The sequence below is a fragment of the Prunus dulcis genome, chromosome 4 (assembly GCF_902201215.1).
Source record: "Prunus dulcis chromosome 4, ALMONDv2, whole genome shotgun sequence".
NCBI classification, from domain to species: Eukaryota; Viridiplantae; Streptophyta; class Magnoliopsida; order Rosales; family Rosaceae; genus Prunus; species Prunus dulcis.
Window position 1 is genome coordinate 19,209,553 of NC_047653.1, and position 16,214 is coordinate 19,225,766.

A 16,214-nucleotide genomic window follows, 5' to 3' on the forward strand; every position below is an offset into this window, starting at 1 on the left:
TCATTGAAGAAGCAAGGAATCAGTAGAGATTGGGTTCAAAGGAGAATGATTATTTGTAACAACGTGATACGTTTGCAATGTTTTCCTTTTCAATTTAATGACAAACGTGTTAAATAGCTTCAGATTATATGTAAATTGTTATTACCCACGTCAAGGCATAAGGGGCAACATTGGAACAAAAAATGATTTATTAAAAAAAAAAAAAAAAAAAATTACATCCGAAAATATTTTAAAAAGTAATGTATTCTTATGTGGCACAAAAGTCAAATGACTGTGTCAAAGTCACCAAATTTGAGGGAGCACATCTGTTGTAGTCAAGTTCTACACACTACCCTGAATCTTTAGGCAGCAAATTCTTCAATTTTAGATCGAGAAAAACTTTATAGACAACACATATCCTCTTTTGGTTTTCCTAACTTCAAATCCTATAACAGAAAGAACCTTAACTTTAAAGGTATTCTATCCCATTACAAATGAACTAATCCATTCCATGACTCAAGCTTGATAGCCTTATACATGATCATTGTTGCCTTGCTTGCCAATGACCAAAATGGTCTTCAGCTCAATAACACCTTTCCCTGTTCCACTCAAATTGGGTTCTGTCATTTAGATTTTCTTTTTCATACACAACTTATATCTTCCTTTTTATGTGAATTTCCCAAAAGCCCACAAGGGTTATTCATTCTAAGGTACTAGTATGTCAATTCAAAACAGCATCTAAAACTTGTAAATACAGTATCATGCATGATCAATACTATTTGAGCAAAATTCCGCACGGGGAATATTCACATATAGATTCCTCGATCTTTGATCTTCTTTCTCTCTCTTCCTCGATTCCTACGAAACAATTAAGAGTAAATAGACCACACCCGGGTGTTGGCCAAAGGGCCTTTGATGCCTAAGTCAGTTAAATAATCTTGAGAAATATGTGGAGATAACAAAAAAGTCTGAGTTTTCTCTCACAGGGAGAGCAAGTAGGCCAGAGTCGTGTGAGAGAAAGTGAGGGGAGAGGGCGACGACAAGGCAGAGAGAGGGAGGAGTTTTTGTAGGGTTTCGGAATTACCTTGAATATCTTGTGTAGCTATGTATTTATAGTCTCCTTGTGTGCTAGGATTTTGGGAGAATAACCCTTACTTTGTTAGGATTATCTTCCCCAAAAAGATTATAGGAATTACTCTAAGAGATTTGGTAGAAATTGTTACTAGAAATTGTGGTTTTTCCCTTTTTATAAAATTCTTATTAAAACTTTTATATATAAATAATAATAAAATAAATATTAAACAGTAAAGTAAAATAAAGAGTCAAGTAAACAAATAAATAAAACAAGTTAAGATTAAGAAAGCAAGCCTGGTATAGTGAAAGCACGTCAAAGACGCTGTCCTAAAGCCTTTGTAGCCTCCCTACGTGCAGGTAATGACGGTCTACAAGACTCCAAGATACGACCCCAATACGCAGGCTTAAGATCCGCTATGAGCACGTTCACAATCGGATAGAAAACTCCAAGCCACAGAACCGTTGCCCAAAATAATATAGAAAGTATGGAATATGTGAAAGTATGAGAATAGAGAAATCTGATTGTAGTGTGTTTGAAATGTGAAGGAGGAGTGGCCTTTTATAGGCATCCAAAACTCGTAACCTCCAAACACATTTAACCATAAAAGTTGGTGGCAATGAATAGAAAATAAAAACTGAAAATTAAACAATTTGTAACTCCTATAATAAATAAAAGAAACCAACCAAAAATTAAAACAGAAAATAAAACGTTTTAAAATTTAAAATCCTTTCAAATAATAACAATCCCCCACAAAGGGTTTTAAAATTTTAAAATTGTAAAATATAAAGAAATATACATATGGGCAACATAATACTATGCAATAGGTGTAGGTGCCTTCCGGGCTTGAACCTTCACTTAGTGATGATAGTTTCCATTTGAGGAACCTGAGTGTACACAGTATTGAACTCGGTACCTTTGACCAAACTTCAACATATCCCACACATAGTATTGGTTGAGGCTTGGAAGCGGGGTAGCGCTATTTATGGCCATGCGCTAATCTTGATTCTCATGAGAGTTGCTAGAGAATAGCCCAATTCTCACAGTCGCGGCCTCACGACGTCTCTCACTTAGGTGAGTTCTCCAAGAGTACATGTGACCTGCACTCTGCGGGAGATTGCCCGCCTCGAAACTCATTCAGGGATAACTCCCTTCCTAACGTCACATTATATAGCACTGATGTCATAGGGATGAGCATGAGGACATCTCTGGGATGCCTCCACATGATATAAACAATGCTCAATGAGTCACGCAATATGGATTGTTTCTACCCATTGAACTTCCTTCATGGGATCGCCAATCACAGAAGTTGGGTTACCTCCCTAGGTGACTCCCTTATGGGCTTAAGCCCATCCCCCTCGACATTTCTAGGACTCTGCTCCTAGAAAGACCTTTAGTCAATTGGTCAGCAATGTTGTTCTCCGACTTCACATACTCCAAAGACACAATGTTCTTACTTAATAGACTCTTCATAGATTTATATCTCACATGTATGTGTCTGTTCATTTTCCTATTTGTGTGAGATTGTTTCACCAAGTCTATTGTAGCCTTGCAGTCACAATGAATAGATAAAGCAGGCAATGGTTTCTCCACCATAGGTATATCCATTAATAAACTCTTAATCCATTCAGCCTCAATGCAAGTAGTATCCAAAGCTATGAGTTCAGACTCCATAGTACTTCTAGAAATAATTGTTTGCTTCTTCGACCCCCATGAAATTGCAGCTCCACCTAATAAGAAAATGTAACCACTAGTAGACTTCACTTCTTCATTGTCAGTTATCCAATTTGCATCACTATATCCCTCTATTACATTTGGAAATCCTTTATAGCATAGTGAATAATCTATTGTTCCTCTTAGGTACTTGAAAACTCTTTCCAAAGCATTCCAATGTTCCTTGCTTGGATTATGTGTATACCTACTTAACCTTCCAACAGCATAAGCAATGTCTGGTCTAGTCTTATTTGCAATATACAACAAAGAACCTATCATCTGGGAGTACTTCAGCTGAGAAAACGGTTCACCTTGATTTTTCTTTAAATGAACATTGGGATCATAAGGTGTTGGTGTGGGCTTACACTCAAAGTAATTGAACTTCTTCAACATCTTCTCAATAGTACTAGATTGACTTAGAGAGATTCCTTGTGTCGTCTTCTCAATTTTCATTCCTAAGATTACATGTGCTTCTCCCATATCTTTCATGTCAAAATTCCTAGATAAGTATGACTTCACATCATTCACAATCTCTAAATTCGTCCCAAAGATCAAAATGTCATCAACATATAGGCACAAGATTACGTGTTCTCCATTATTCTCTTTATAGTAAACGCATTTATCATGACCATTAAACTTAAAATCATAATCTAGAATCACCTTGTCAAATTTCTCATGCCATTGCTTAGGAGCTTGCTTTAAGCCATATAAAGATTTAACCAACTTGCACACCTTGTGTTCTTGGCCCTTAACTATGAATCCTTCGGGTTGCTCCATATAGATCTCTTCATCTAAGTCTCCATTTAGAAACGCTGTCTTCACATCCATTTGATGAATCACTAAATTATGCACAGATGCTAAAGCTATCAAGGTCCTTATGGTGGTAATCCTAGAAACAGGTGAGTAAGTATCAAAATAATCTATCCCTTTCTTTTGTGTAAAACCCTTAGCTACCAATCTCGCTTTGTACTTATCAATACTTCCATCAGGTTTCAACTTTTTCCTAAACACCCACTTGCACCCTATCGCTTTATTTCCAGCAGGCAAATTCGTTAACATCCATGTGTTATTTTGAATTATAGATTGAAACTCATCATTTATAGCCTCTTTCCAGAATGGTGCATCCACAGACATAACGGCTTCCTTATAAGTTGTGGGATCTCCTTCTACTAGAAAGGTATAGAAATCATCTCCAAAGTTCTTCTCAATTCTCGCCCTTTTGCTTCTTCTAAGTTCTTGAGATTCTAAATTTTCAATCGTAGTTGAGCTAGAAGGCTTTTCACTTATTTGTACTTCCTTAGAAATTCTTGTCTTGTACGGAAAAATATCTTCAAAGAATGTAGCATCTCTTGCTTCCATAATTGTGTTGTTTGCAACCTCCTTTACTTCAGAGTTAATCACCAGGAATCTATTGGCACTACTATTTTTCGCATAACCGAGGAAAACTGCGTCTATAGTCTTAGGACCTATTTTCTTTCTCTTTGGATCGGGTATGAGTACCTTAGCTAAACTCCCCCACACTTTTAGGATTCTAAGGTTAGGTGATCTTCTTTTCCATAACTCATAAGGAGTTTTCTCATTATCCTTCAATGTTATCCTATTAAGTATGAAACAAGCAGTTAACATTGCTTCCCCCCACAAATTTTCAGGTAGTCCACTACGAAGAAGCATAGAGTTTACCATATCCATCAGGGTTCTATTTTTCCTTTCAGCCACTCCATTAGATTGGGGTGAATATGGTGGAGTAACTTCATGTATAATTCCATGTTCTTCACAAAACACTCCAAGCTCATTTGAGGTATACTCTCCACCTCTGTCAGATCTAAGTCTTTTAATCTTTTTCTCCAATTGGTTTTCTACCTCATTTTTATAAATCTTGAGTTTATTAAACACCTCATCTTTTGTCTTAATAAGATAAATATGACAATACCTAGAGAAGTCATCAATAAAAGTCACAAAGTACTTGTTTCCACCTCTAGTAGGAGACCTATTTGAATCACACACATCACTATGTATGAGCTCTAAGATTTGGGTGTTTCTCTCTACAAGTTTGAAAGAATTCCTAGTTTGTTTGGCTTGAACACACACTTCACATTTATGCTTAAGGTCTATGTTAGACTTAGGGATTAGCTCAAGATCCATTAACGTTTTGATTTTGCTCAAACTTACATGTCCTAACCTTCCATGCCATACATTACAAGATTCAACGTTAAAAACTTGAGGAGAAATTTTATTATCTTCAAAAACTACATTTATTTTGAACAATCCATCACAAACATATCCTTTTCCAATAAAGACATCGTTTCTAGTAATAACAATCCTATTCGACTCCATTACAATTTTGTATCCTTGTTTTACTAAGGACGATCCACTGATAAGATTTCTCCTCACTTCAGGAACATGTCGCACATCCTTGAGAGTTAGAGTCTTCCCAGATGTCATCTTCAATTCCACTTCTCCGATTCCACGTACTTGTGCGACGGTGTCATTTCCTAGGGTTACACTTCCTCCACTTGAGTTCTGGTAATTTTTGAAAAACCGTTTGTCAAAACACACATGTACGTTTGCCCCAGAATCTAACCACCAATCACTATTACTTAAATATGCGACATTAACTAGAGGCTTAAAACTATACCTTAGATTGGGTTCATCTTGATCATCTTGATCCACCAACACATTCACTTGGGCTTTAGGACCACTTTGTCCTTTGTTCCACTTAGGCTTGGGCTTGTAGGGCTCGGTCTTCTTGTAATGACAGTCTTTGGCCCAATGATTTGTTCTTCCACAAACGAAGCATGGTTGATCCCTATTGCCATTGGAATTGTTATGGGGTCTATTATGCTGGCGATTTTGGTTTCGGTTGATTTGATTATGGTTGGGTTGGCTATTTCTGTTTGTCCTCTTGAAAGATTTCTTTCTAGATTGGAAACGATTCCTATTGTTTGAACTTTCCACTAGGTTCACATTTGTCTTTTCTTCCTTAGGCTTGTTACTTGATTTATGTTTCTCTTCAATCCTAAGGGAGTTTAAAACTTGGGTTAAGGTTAAAACTCCTTGTTTGTGCCTAAGCGTTTTTGCAAAGTTTAACCAACTTGGGGGTAATTTATCTATGAGACAAGAGACTTTAAACTCTTCACTAAACTTAGTACCCTTAAGTTCTATTTTCCTTAAAAAATCTTGGTACTCATGAATTTGTTCACTTACAGTTTTATTCTCAACCATCATATAGTTATTAAAGTTTGAGATTGTAAAACGATCTATTCCCGCATCTTCTATCCCATATTCAGCTTCTAATTCATCCCACAAAGTTTTTGCATTTTTAGTATCTTGATAAACATCATACAGATCATCAGAGAGAGCACTAAGGATTCTATTATGGCAATGATATTCTAATTCTTCTTTGGTCATCTTCTCCTTAGTTTTAGAAGTGGTTTCAGTAGTTTTATCAGGTGTGGTTTGATCTTCTAGGGCAGAAACTAACCCTAAAACAGTTAACCAATATTTAAGTTGTCTTTGCCACCTCTTAAAATTTGTCCCATTAAATTTTCCTGGTTTAACATTATTGGTTTCTACACTATCCATTTCAATTCCAATAAACAGTAATGAAGCAACAAAATCTGAAATTTAAATATAATAGAAATTAAGATTGAATATTAATCAAACAGTTGGTGGACAAACAATAACTTAAAGAAACAAACGTGCCAAATTTATGACAAAATATCTAACTTTAATTTTGTCTTAAAACAACGGTTACAAAATCTGATGCACTTAATTAATTTTTAAATTTGTTTGGGTTGGTAACCAAAGCGTGTTTTGTTTTAAAACAACGGTTACAAAATCTGATGCACTTAATTAATTTTTAAATTTGTTTGGGGTTGGTAACCAAAGCGTGTGAGCAATCAAAACACAAGCAAAACTGAAACGAGTAACTAAAACTTTCCAACTGTAGTACTTAAGGTTTTGAATAATAACTTTAATAAGTTTTTTAAAACCAAAGATGCAGAACAATTAGGTTAAAGGTTTAATATTGGTAAAAAGGTTTTCTAACTTTGGACTTTAAAGCTATAGTTTTGAAAATTGTATAGACAAGCAATAATAGGAAAACACAGCTAATGAAGACAGAGAGTGTTTACGATTTGGAGAAACTTATAGCAACAACAAATACGGTAAGAATAATTTTAACTTACAAAGGCTTTAGATTGTTACTAGAAATTGTGGTTTTTCCCTTTTTATAAAATTCTTATTAAAACTTTTATATATAAATAATAATAAAATAAATATTAAACAGTAAAGTAAAATAAAGAGTCAAGTAAACAAATAAATAAAACAAGTTAAGATTAAGAAAGCAAGCCTGGTATAGTGAAAGCACGTCAAAGACGCTGTCCTAAAGCCTTTGTAGCCTCCCTACGTGCAGGTAATGACGGTCTACAAGACTCCAAGATACGACCCCAATACGCAGGCTTAAGATCCGCTATGAGCACGTTCACAGTCGGATAGAAAACTCAAAGCCACAGAACCGTTGCCCAAAAATAATATAGAAAGTATGGAATATGTGAAAGTATGAGAATAGAGAAATCTGATTGTAGTGTGTTTGAAATGTGAAGGAGGAGTGGCCTTTTATAGGCATCCAAAACTCGTAACCTCCAAACACATTTAAAAAATTTAAAATCCTTTTCAAATAATAACTAGTTGTCGTCTTGACCGACGCTGCTGTCAGCGGTGGTGGCATCGCAATGGCTGCTACGACGTCTGTCGTGAATCACTTTTTTTTTTCTTTTGCTCGAAGCGAGGACTGGTTGGTTGTCGTCACGATGTGGTGACCGGAGCAAGGGTGGCGGGAGTGGCAGTCGCTAGAAAGGGTTGCTGTCGCGACCGCTCTGCAGTTGGAAACGCAACTCAGATGGGCATCAAGGAGAGCTAGAGATAATGGATGAAGGCAATTTTTTTTTTCTTTTGCAACAACTTAGAGGTTTGACATGCTGTTTGACTTGGTCATGAGTAGCTAAGAAGGGTTAGGGCTGTGGAGAATTGATCTCAAGGGAAAGTTGGTTATGACAATGATCCGGTGAGCGCCTTAACTTTCTCGCGAAAACTACAAGAGACAAAATGAGCCTCTCCATTTTTGGATAGCAAGTTTCTACAATGGAATAGGGTTTTTGAAGTGTAGAATACCAAATCTTGTGTCCCTGACTCTTGTCGAATTAGAGTTGAGCTAATTGCTGAGAGCAGGAAAGGTGAAGTGAGGTAGGTCTTCAAGTTTTGAAAAGCTACTTTGCACTCTTCATCCCATTTGTCTCTTTGTCCTTTCTTCAAGACTTTGAAGAATAGCTTGCACTTGTCGGTAGATCTCGAGAGGAATTGGTTGAGAGTTGTTGCTCTGCCCATCAGACTTTGTATCTCTTTCATCGTGGTAGGGGACTTCATATTGAGGATGGCCTTGATTTGATTGGGATATGCTTCAATGCCTCTTCGGGTGACTAAGTAGGCCAATGCCTCTTTGGGAGTTCGTGCACTTGCTCAGATTCAACTTCATGTGGTATTTTCTGAGTAGGCCAAAGGCTTTGGCAAGGTTCGTGATGTGGTCCGCTCTTGAAATACGTAAACCTCCATAGTCTTGCCTATCTACTTCTTGAAAATCTTATTCACAAACCTTTGGTAGGTTGCCCCAACGTTCTTTAGCCTAAAGGGCATGACTTTGTAGTAATATGTACCCCTTTCGATTATGAAGGAGGTATTCGCTTTGTCATCTTCATGCTTCATAATTTGATTGTAGCCGGAGTAGATGTCCATGAATCTATGAGTTGATCAATTCTTGATAGTACAAACTCTCCACTAGCCCTTGTCTTCCATTGCTACTAGAACAATGTGAGCCAGTCATTCTGCGTATGACACTTCTTCAATGAAGACGGCAGCTAAGAGCTTGTCAATCTTGGCTTCAATGATGGCAACTCACTCGAGAGCGAAGTTGCGTCTCTTCTGCGCCACTGGCTACCTGTTTGGGTTGACATGCAGTCAGTGACTGATAATTTACAGGTCAATTCCAGGCATGTCAGATGGTGACCATGCGAACACCTTCTCCTCTGGGCTTAGGCGCAAGCCGATCTGCGCTTTTCTCTGGCTTGTCAAGGTTAAGGGGTATTAGCTCAACGTCCTCCTCGGGCTTCCATCCTTCTTCAGGAGAGACCTCTGAACGAACTCCCTTGCCTTGGTCCTGACTTTTTGTTTGCTATTTGAGGTAACTATTCCATTTCCTTTTTTGTCTCCCCAACTGTCAGAACGGGATCTACTTCCTCCTCCCTTTGTTTTGTCCTGCTTGCAGGTATGACTGTGCTTGCTTGCTATTCTTCAGCCCTTGGGAGACCCGTATTCTCGCCATTTCCTTATCACTGTTGATCTGCCCAATACAGCCTCCAGGGATTGGTTAATGGATTTTCTTATGAGTGGAAGAAGTGACGTTATTGATCTTGCTAATCCAAGGCATGCCCATGATGCCATTGTAGGGGGAGACTTCATTAATGATCATAAAGGTTTGCAAGCTGATTACCAATGGAGAGTAGACATTGAGGTCTATCGTGTCTATGGTAACCGAAGTTGCCCCATTGAAGCCAGTCAGCGACCTGGCTGACTTGTTGATCTTCATCTCCATGCCAATCTGTTGGACGACCGACAATTGTAGGATGTTAGCTGTGCTACCCTAATCTGCATGGATTAGGTCGATCATGGCTTAGGCAATTTGAATGATGATGATGAAGGCGTCGTTGCGCGGCAGATCAAGGCCGATCAAATCTTTCTTCTAAAAGCCGATCAAGGGATCGTCTTCAATTGGGAAGGATAACTTGGTATAGTTCTCATCCGCAAAAGCCTCCCCTTGGGGCTGTGACTTGCGCTTGCCACTGCTCTTGTTGTTGAACCAGTCACTTCTCTGACTTGCCTGTTTGGTCAATTGGTCAACCTGCCTAGTAAACTTTTTCGCGGCAATTCAATCGTCATTCCAGAGTGCGTAGCGTTCCGTGGTTGCGAAGACCTCTGCCAAAGACTGGCTAGGAGTGAAAGTTTGCTCGTGGAATCAGTCATGCTAGGTTGCCCTTCTTGAAGGCAGAGGATGTGATTCGATCATCACATCCTATAATGTTTGCCTTTTCTGCTTTGAATATCTTGATGTAGTCTCAAAGGGATTCATTGTGCTTCTTGAGCAGGTTGAACAGGTGGTCAGGATTCCTTTTGATCGTCTGATAAGAAGTGTACTCCTTGGAGAAGACGAGGGTCAACTCTTTGAAGCTACCAATTAACTCGGATTTTAGAGTATGGAACCAGTCTAGGGCTAGTCATTGCAGCGTCATTGCAAACACCTTGCACATCAGCGCGTCTTCAGCTTTGTAGAGGATCATAACACTCTTTATGTGCTTGAGATGGCTCTCGGGATCGGAATCCCCTTTAAATGGCGTGAAGGATGGCGTTGAGAACCGCTTTGGGGAAGCTGCCTACTCGATCTCACTAGTGAGTGGGGAAGAGTTCACTTGGTCTATCTCCCTGCATAGGGCATCCTCTGAATCTCCTCCGATTTTCCAGTTTCGAAGTTGGACATTGACAAATTTCTCAACATCCTCTACTTGCAAGATACGTGGTTCACGTCAATTTTTCTCATGACACGGACACTGCTAATTAACTTCTTCATTCACTCGTGAAGGCTGAGTTCTTCGACTGTCTAGCCTATGTGGCGTATCGATGGACTTTGCCTGCGAGGGATTTTCTGTGGCTTGTTGACGTAAATTAGTTCTTCAGGAGCGGACCGCAGGGCATCTTTCTTCATGTACCTTATGACAAGGGTCGATAGACTGACCTCCCAGAGGGCCTAGCCTCTCACGAACACTTATTTGTGGGCCCAGGCAGTCATGAACATCAAATCATGGGCCCAACCTCTCGTGCACGTTGATCGGGTCTAATCTTGAATGGTCACTCGATATACTTTGAGCGAGGCTTATAGACTCTTGTGACATGCTTGTGCGTTGAGCAGCTCATTCTTGTCCTTCCCCTTGCATGCTCGGTCCTACTCTACCTGCCTGGGACCTCTCGAACCGTCTGCCAGTGCGTTCTTCCTATCTTTCTGTCTTCGCCTTGCTATCTAAGGCCAAGGTCTCGGACCACGTCTATTTGGTTGAGGAGTTATCCAATCAAGTTGTTTTGGCCTACTCTTTGAGTCAGATGGTCAACTCTAAGACTAAAGTCTGCTTGACTTCGTGGATCGGGGGGAGAGAATTATGTGCCCAATTGCACGCGGGCTAAGGTTTCGTTGGATGTGTACACGTGAGTGTACGTCGAGCGCACCGACAAAGGAGGGAATGAATGATGTTGCTCCAAGATTGGGTCATAACCTGCGATGGCGGCCATTATGGCCATGATAAGGGGTCTCACCATGCGTCACGGCGGCGCCTTGAAGATGGATTCTGGGCATGGCCTGAGGCCATGTGGCTGCGAAGTTGCGGCCACCACAGGTCTATGAGACTACTGCACCACGGCTTCCACCATAGGGCCTTGCAACAACTCATGGTTTGCAGCCACAAGGCCGAGCAAAGATGCGGTCCTGGCCATGGGGCCTTGTGAGGGAGGTGTTGTCCTGGGCGTGGGGTTGTGCGGAAGAGGTGCGTCTTAACCATGAGGCCGTGTAGGGGAGGACCGACGCTTACATCTAGAGAGCCGTGAAGTGGAGCCATAGTCTCGGTTGCATGGTTGCAAGACGTGTGGTTTTGTCTCCCAGATCGCACAGTCGCGGCTGCCTTGCTTCTCGTTCGTTTGCTTCCAACCATGGTTGTTTGGAAGGCTTCGGTTGAGTGATGAATAAGGGGAAACAGATTCCTTTGATTCAAGAACAAGCATTGAGTATAACTCGTGCTCTCAATGAAAGCACCAAAATGTTTGAGCAAAATTCCACACGGGGAATATTCGCGGATAGATTCTTCGATCTTCCTTCTCTCTCTTCCTCAATTCCTGCTAAACAAATATGAGTAAATAGATCACATCTGGGTAGAGTTGGCCAAAAACCCTCCGGTGCCTAAGTCAATTAAATGATCTTGAGAAAGATGAGATAACAAAAAAATCGGAGTTTTCTCTCGCGTGGAGTGCTGGGTGGTCGGAGCCGTGTGAGAGAAAGTGAGGAGAGAGAGAGAGAGAGAGAGAGAGAGAGAGAGAGAGAGAGAGAAGTTTTCATAGGGTTTTGGAATTACCTTGAATGTCTTGTGTAGCTATGTATTTGTAATCTCCTTCTGTGCTAGGGTTTTGGGAGAATAATCCTTATTTGGTTAGGATTATTCTTCCCCAAAAAGATTATGGGAATTACGGTAGAAATTGGTTCCTTGATTTAGAGAGATATTCCTATCTTAAATAAAAAATAATTTTCCTAATTAAATATGATTTAATTAGGGTAATTAGTGTGAACTAAGGAATATTCTTTTTTCACGTGTCGTCTTCTTATTGGCCGGTGAAATATATGTTCTCACAAGTACCTTCGCAAAACAAAATACCAGACCAAAGTCCCTTTACTAAATGAAAATTACATTATTGTAGAGCTTAAGAAATAACTGCTCTGCTGCTTAACTGGGTACAAATCAAAACTCAGTTATATCATTATTAATTACTATAAATGAGCTCATGTTGTTCATGAGGATTTGGATTTGAGAAAGACTGTCCAAAGATGTTGCCTCTTTATCCTTTAGAAAGTAATTAATTATTTTTGGGAATGCCAAGATTGCGTCGTTAATCTTTTCTTTCGTGTGTGTAGAGCAGAGTTTGATAGTTTTCCAAGTGCTGTAAATACAAAGTGTATTTGTTATAACACATGGCCGTATAGTTCCTTCGGCAATTGTCCGTGTCTAACCTTAAAAATTAGTAGAGGCTGGACATGTCTAGGCATCCTGGAAGTGACAAGTTAATTTCCAACCCTAAAAATAGTGAGCATTTCACTTGCACTCGTGAATTTAGAAACAGTAAAAAAAAAAAAAAAAAAAATTAACACAATTGTGACGAGAGTATAAGAACAGAGCAAGCAATCCAATAACAAGGACACTAGTAATTAGTGTTTGGTTTATTTAGTTCTACCAAAATCTTGGAAATCAGCTTGCACTCGAGTATATGACCTGAACAATTCTCTAAATCATTTACTTCTCTGCTGAACCCACTTGCTGCCTAATTCTGCGAGCACAATCTTCAAAACTTTTGACAAAACCAGCACATTTCAGAGGGTTGTCGGCATGCTCCTTGTAGCAAGCCAAGCAAGCATCCTTTTCCGTTAAGCAGGGCATAGGCTTCTGGAATGGAAGCTTGAACTCCTTATCACGAAGTTCCTTTGCTCTTTGTGTCACTTCCTGCACCATATTCTCCTCCTGCTTCTGCAACCGCTCCAGAACCCTCCTGCTCTCTTGAAGAACAGATCTGATAGCATCTAACTCCGCATAGGTAGATTGTGAAGGAGGGGTTACAGGCACGAATATAGGAGGCTGAAGAGGCCATCCTTTAGCACCTGTCCCCTTGGCTGTTTCAGAATCATCAGAAACCTGTTTCTGGTTTGTTTTCATTTGGGGCTGTTGAGGCTCTCGTGGTACCTTAATTTTAGTTCTTCTGGGTTTTCTCTTTGACTTCTCAGCATCATGAACAAGCTTATCAACCAGATTGGAGCTAATCTGAATGCTAAAATCACCCATGGTGGAACAGGTCCCTGATAAGATACCTCGAAGGCTGGAAACATTGATGCAGCTGTACTTGATTAGAACCAAAACCATAATTGCTACATGTTTTGGATACTAGCAATGACTGAATCAGTTTTTATAACAGGAGAACAATGAAACATATATACCTCAAAATGACAGTCAAAATGAGAGACAAAAAATGTAAAACATAGCAACCAAAATTAAGAACTTAAATAAATTTACACACTTCAGCCTTGGGCCCAAAATCATGTGTGAAGATAGCAAGAGATTTTGACTAAGTGGGTATCAGGAAATTAGAAAACAATAGAACTCTCGCATTCTTGAAATTTCAAATCTGAAATACAACTCAATACTGAAAGACTGGTTTTGGATCTTATATATCCTGGTTGGGTCAGACAGCTGAGTGATTTCATCAGTCCAGAACTTTTATTGTTTCAAAGATACACAAATCACCAAACTTTTTATAACATTGTATTTCCCTTCACTTCATGCATGCTAGAGGAGGTGGCAGCAGGAGATTAGTAGTAGTAATTGAAGACCCTCAGCCCAAGCCACATGCGCAGGAAAATTATTATCAAACAACAAAGAAAATTATTTTTACCTATATGCATGACAAATGTCGAAATTCAAAATTCAATGTAAAATTAAGAAACAGAAACTATTCAACAAACGAGAATTCAGCTACTGGATTTTAATGGTTATAGCTTCAATAGTCTGGCAGATGCATTATGATACATAAAATAGAATTCCTTTGAGTTTTAGAAAAATGGATCCCATCTCCCAACGCTGTAACAAAGTCTATGTTAGGGGCTCATAATTAGAGTCCACGTATTCACACACCATCCAGCAGCCAAGGTTCACAGATACTGCTTATTGCAGACACACAGATTACGTAATACATTCCCCTGCTAAGTTTGAAAAATTCTTTTATCTAAATATCTTATTTATGCATAGAAAATGTTCAAACTCAAGTTCTGATAACATTAGACTCATTCAAGGGTGTAAATCAACATAAAGTTACGAATGTAAAAGGAACTTATCACAAGAACTATATACCTTATCCACCACTGCATGTAAAGACAGCAAGTTTACAAAAATAAAGGGAAAAAATAGCATATCATAATAGTAGGATATTATAATTTATAAATGGAAGCGAAACAAGATAAACCAAAATACAAATAAGACAAGCAGAACAAACAATTTGTTAACTTCTTTCTTTCTTTTCACATCTTGAAGACGAAAAATTACCAACTAAAAGAGTAAAAGCATGGGCAAATAAATCTAAGACAAGTGTAATAGTTACACTTGACGAATACTAACATGTAAACATGGAGAACAACATAGCAATAACGACCAAATCTTAACAATCGAACTTTCCATTGCAATCTTTGTTGGAGCACTTATTAATCACTCAACAATATGCAACCAACAGTTGAAAAACTCGGGAAGCAAACCACAGCTGAATTAAGGTGGACCCTATAACTTTTGTTCAACTGAATTCAAGTCGCATCACTATGCCTTCTGTTAAAATCCATCTCTGTATTGCCTCAATCAGGATAGTAGCAAATACCAATATGGCTGTAAAGGACTCATCATCAGATGGCCCATCTGTCACATAGTATGGAGGTGCACAGGCTTATCATAAGCCTGATAGATAGGAGATTATAGTTCTAGTCTGTTGGAGTCTAATCTCTCTCATTACCTGAATCTGTTTAGTCTGTTTTGATTGGTTAAGCTCTTGTAGAACTGTATGAATACAGATTGTAATGATTATTCAATCATAATCAGAATTACACTTCATTTTTTTCATCTTTCTCTTCATGATGTATTAAAAATAAAACCATAATCAATTAATCAAAATACAAATCTCATCCAATAAATCAAACCAAGTTCAATAGACCATGATTTCAATTTCAATTGAATTAAAAACTTCATATATTATCATCAATTGGCGATTATGGTTTAAAATTTATTTGAAAATAGATATTATAGCAATGTTGAGTAGCGGCATTAACAAATCAAATCATTATATATATATATATATTCATCCAATCCAATAAATCATTATCCAAACACAAAATCAACAGTATTCATGCGATAACTCATTATAACTTTCACTAAATTCAGCACATTATGCATTATCATCAATTAGGGCTTTAGAGTTCAAAATTTACTTGAATATGAGCTTTTTCCCACTAATACGCGCGGCAAAGGAGGAGGCAGCAGCGGTTGGAGGCGACGGCAGCAGCTGGAGTCGGCGGCAACAACTGGAGGGACATGGGGTGGATTTGTTGACGAGGAGGAAGAAATGTCGATTTTGGGGTGAGTCGGGCTGGGCTAGTAAAAAGAGCTGGGGTGGTTTATTTATTTATTTAAGACCTGGCATGAAACGACGTCGTTTCATCCAGGTCATTTGCTGTCTCGGCCAGGCTATCTGGACTTTTGTCAAACAGGCTGTGGGCGCGCAAGGGTTGCACACCAGCCGCGATGGGTCAGCGAAGGAGCTTACCAGGCCTCCATGGATCGTCCGACCCTTATATGTCCCTTAATGGATCCGCAAATGGAACAAACACTGCTCTAAAGGCTCTTTGGGCCAGACTTTGTCTTGCTCAATATGGGCATCAGTGTGAAACAACAGAGTTAGAAGGGGGCTTCTATAGTGAGTGGAAAGTTATAAGGGGTGTTTTTGAGGGGTATGTAAGAGCCGTTGAATTTCATCCAACGATGAGTTTTTAAAAGAGGGTGCATGT

The 16,214-nt window shown here is 39.1% G+C and overlaps 1 protein-coding gene and 1 long non-coding RNA gene across 3 annotated transcripts; one reads left to right on the plus strand and one right to left on the minus strand.

The window, feature by feature from the left end:
- Window positions 1-3,407: 3,407 nt before the first annotated feature.
- LOC117626142 lies at window positions 3,408-5,223 on the plus strand. Its single transcript, XR_004585503.1, has 3 exons — window positions 3,408-3,663; window positions 3,879-3,941; window positions 5,161-5,223. It is a non-coding gene; the product is annotated as an uncharacterized LOC117626142 (long non-coding RNA).
- A 7,467-nt stretch (window positions 5,224-12,690) lies between these two features.
- LOC117626776 lies at window positions 12,691-15,796 on the minus strand. 2 transcript variants are annotated; one of them, XM_034358616.1, is made up of 2 exons: window positions 15,639-15,796; window positions 12,691-13,492 (listed from the first exon to the last, which is right to left on the minus strand). In XM_034358616.1, the coding sequence occupies exon 2, from the start codon at window positions 13,456-13,458 to the stop codon at window positions 12,916-12,918; it is 543 nt and encodes a 180-aa protein (XP_034214507.1). In that variant the 5' UTR covers window positions 13,459-13,492; window positions 15,639-15,796; the 3' UTR covers window positions 12,691-12,915. The 2 variants fall into 2 exon arrangements, with proteins under 2 accessions (XP_034214507.1, XP_034214509.1); XM_034358618.1 differs by having other exon boundaries at window positions 12,767-13,510.
- Window positions 15,797-16,214: the final 418 nt, after the last annotated feature.

Coding starts and splice junctions, on each gene's coding strand:
- LOC117626776 (XM_034358616.1), bottom strand. CDS start 13,458: ATGGGTGATTTTAGCATTCAGATTAGCTCCAATCTGGTTGATAAGCTT.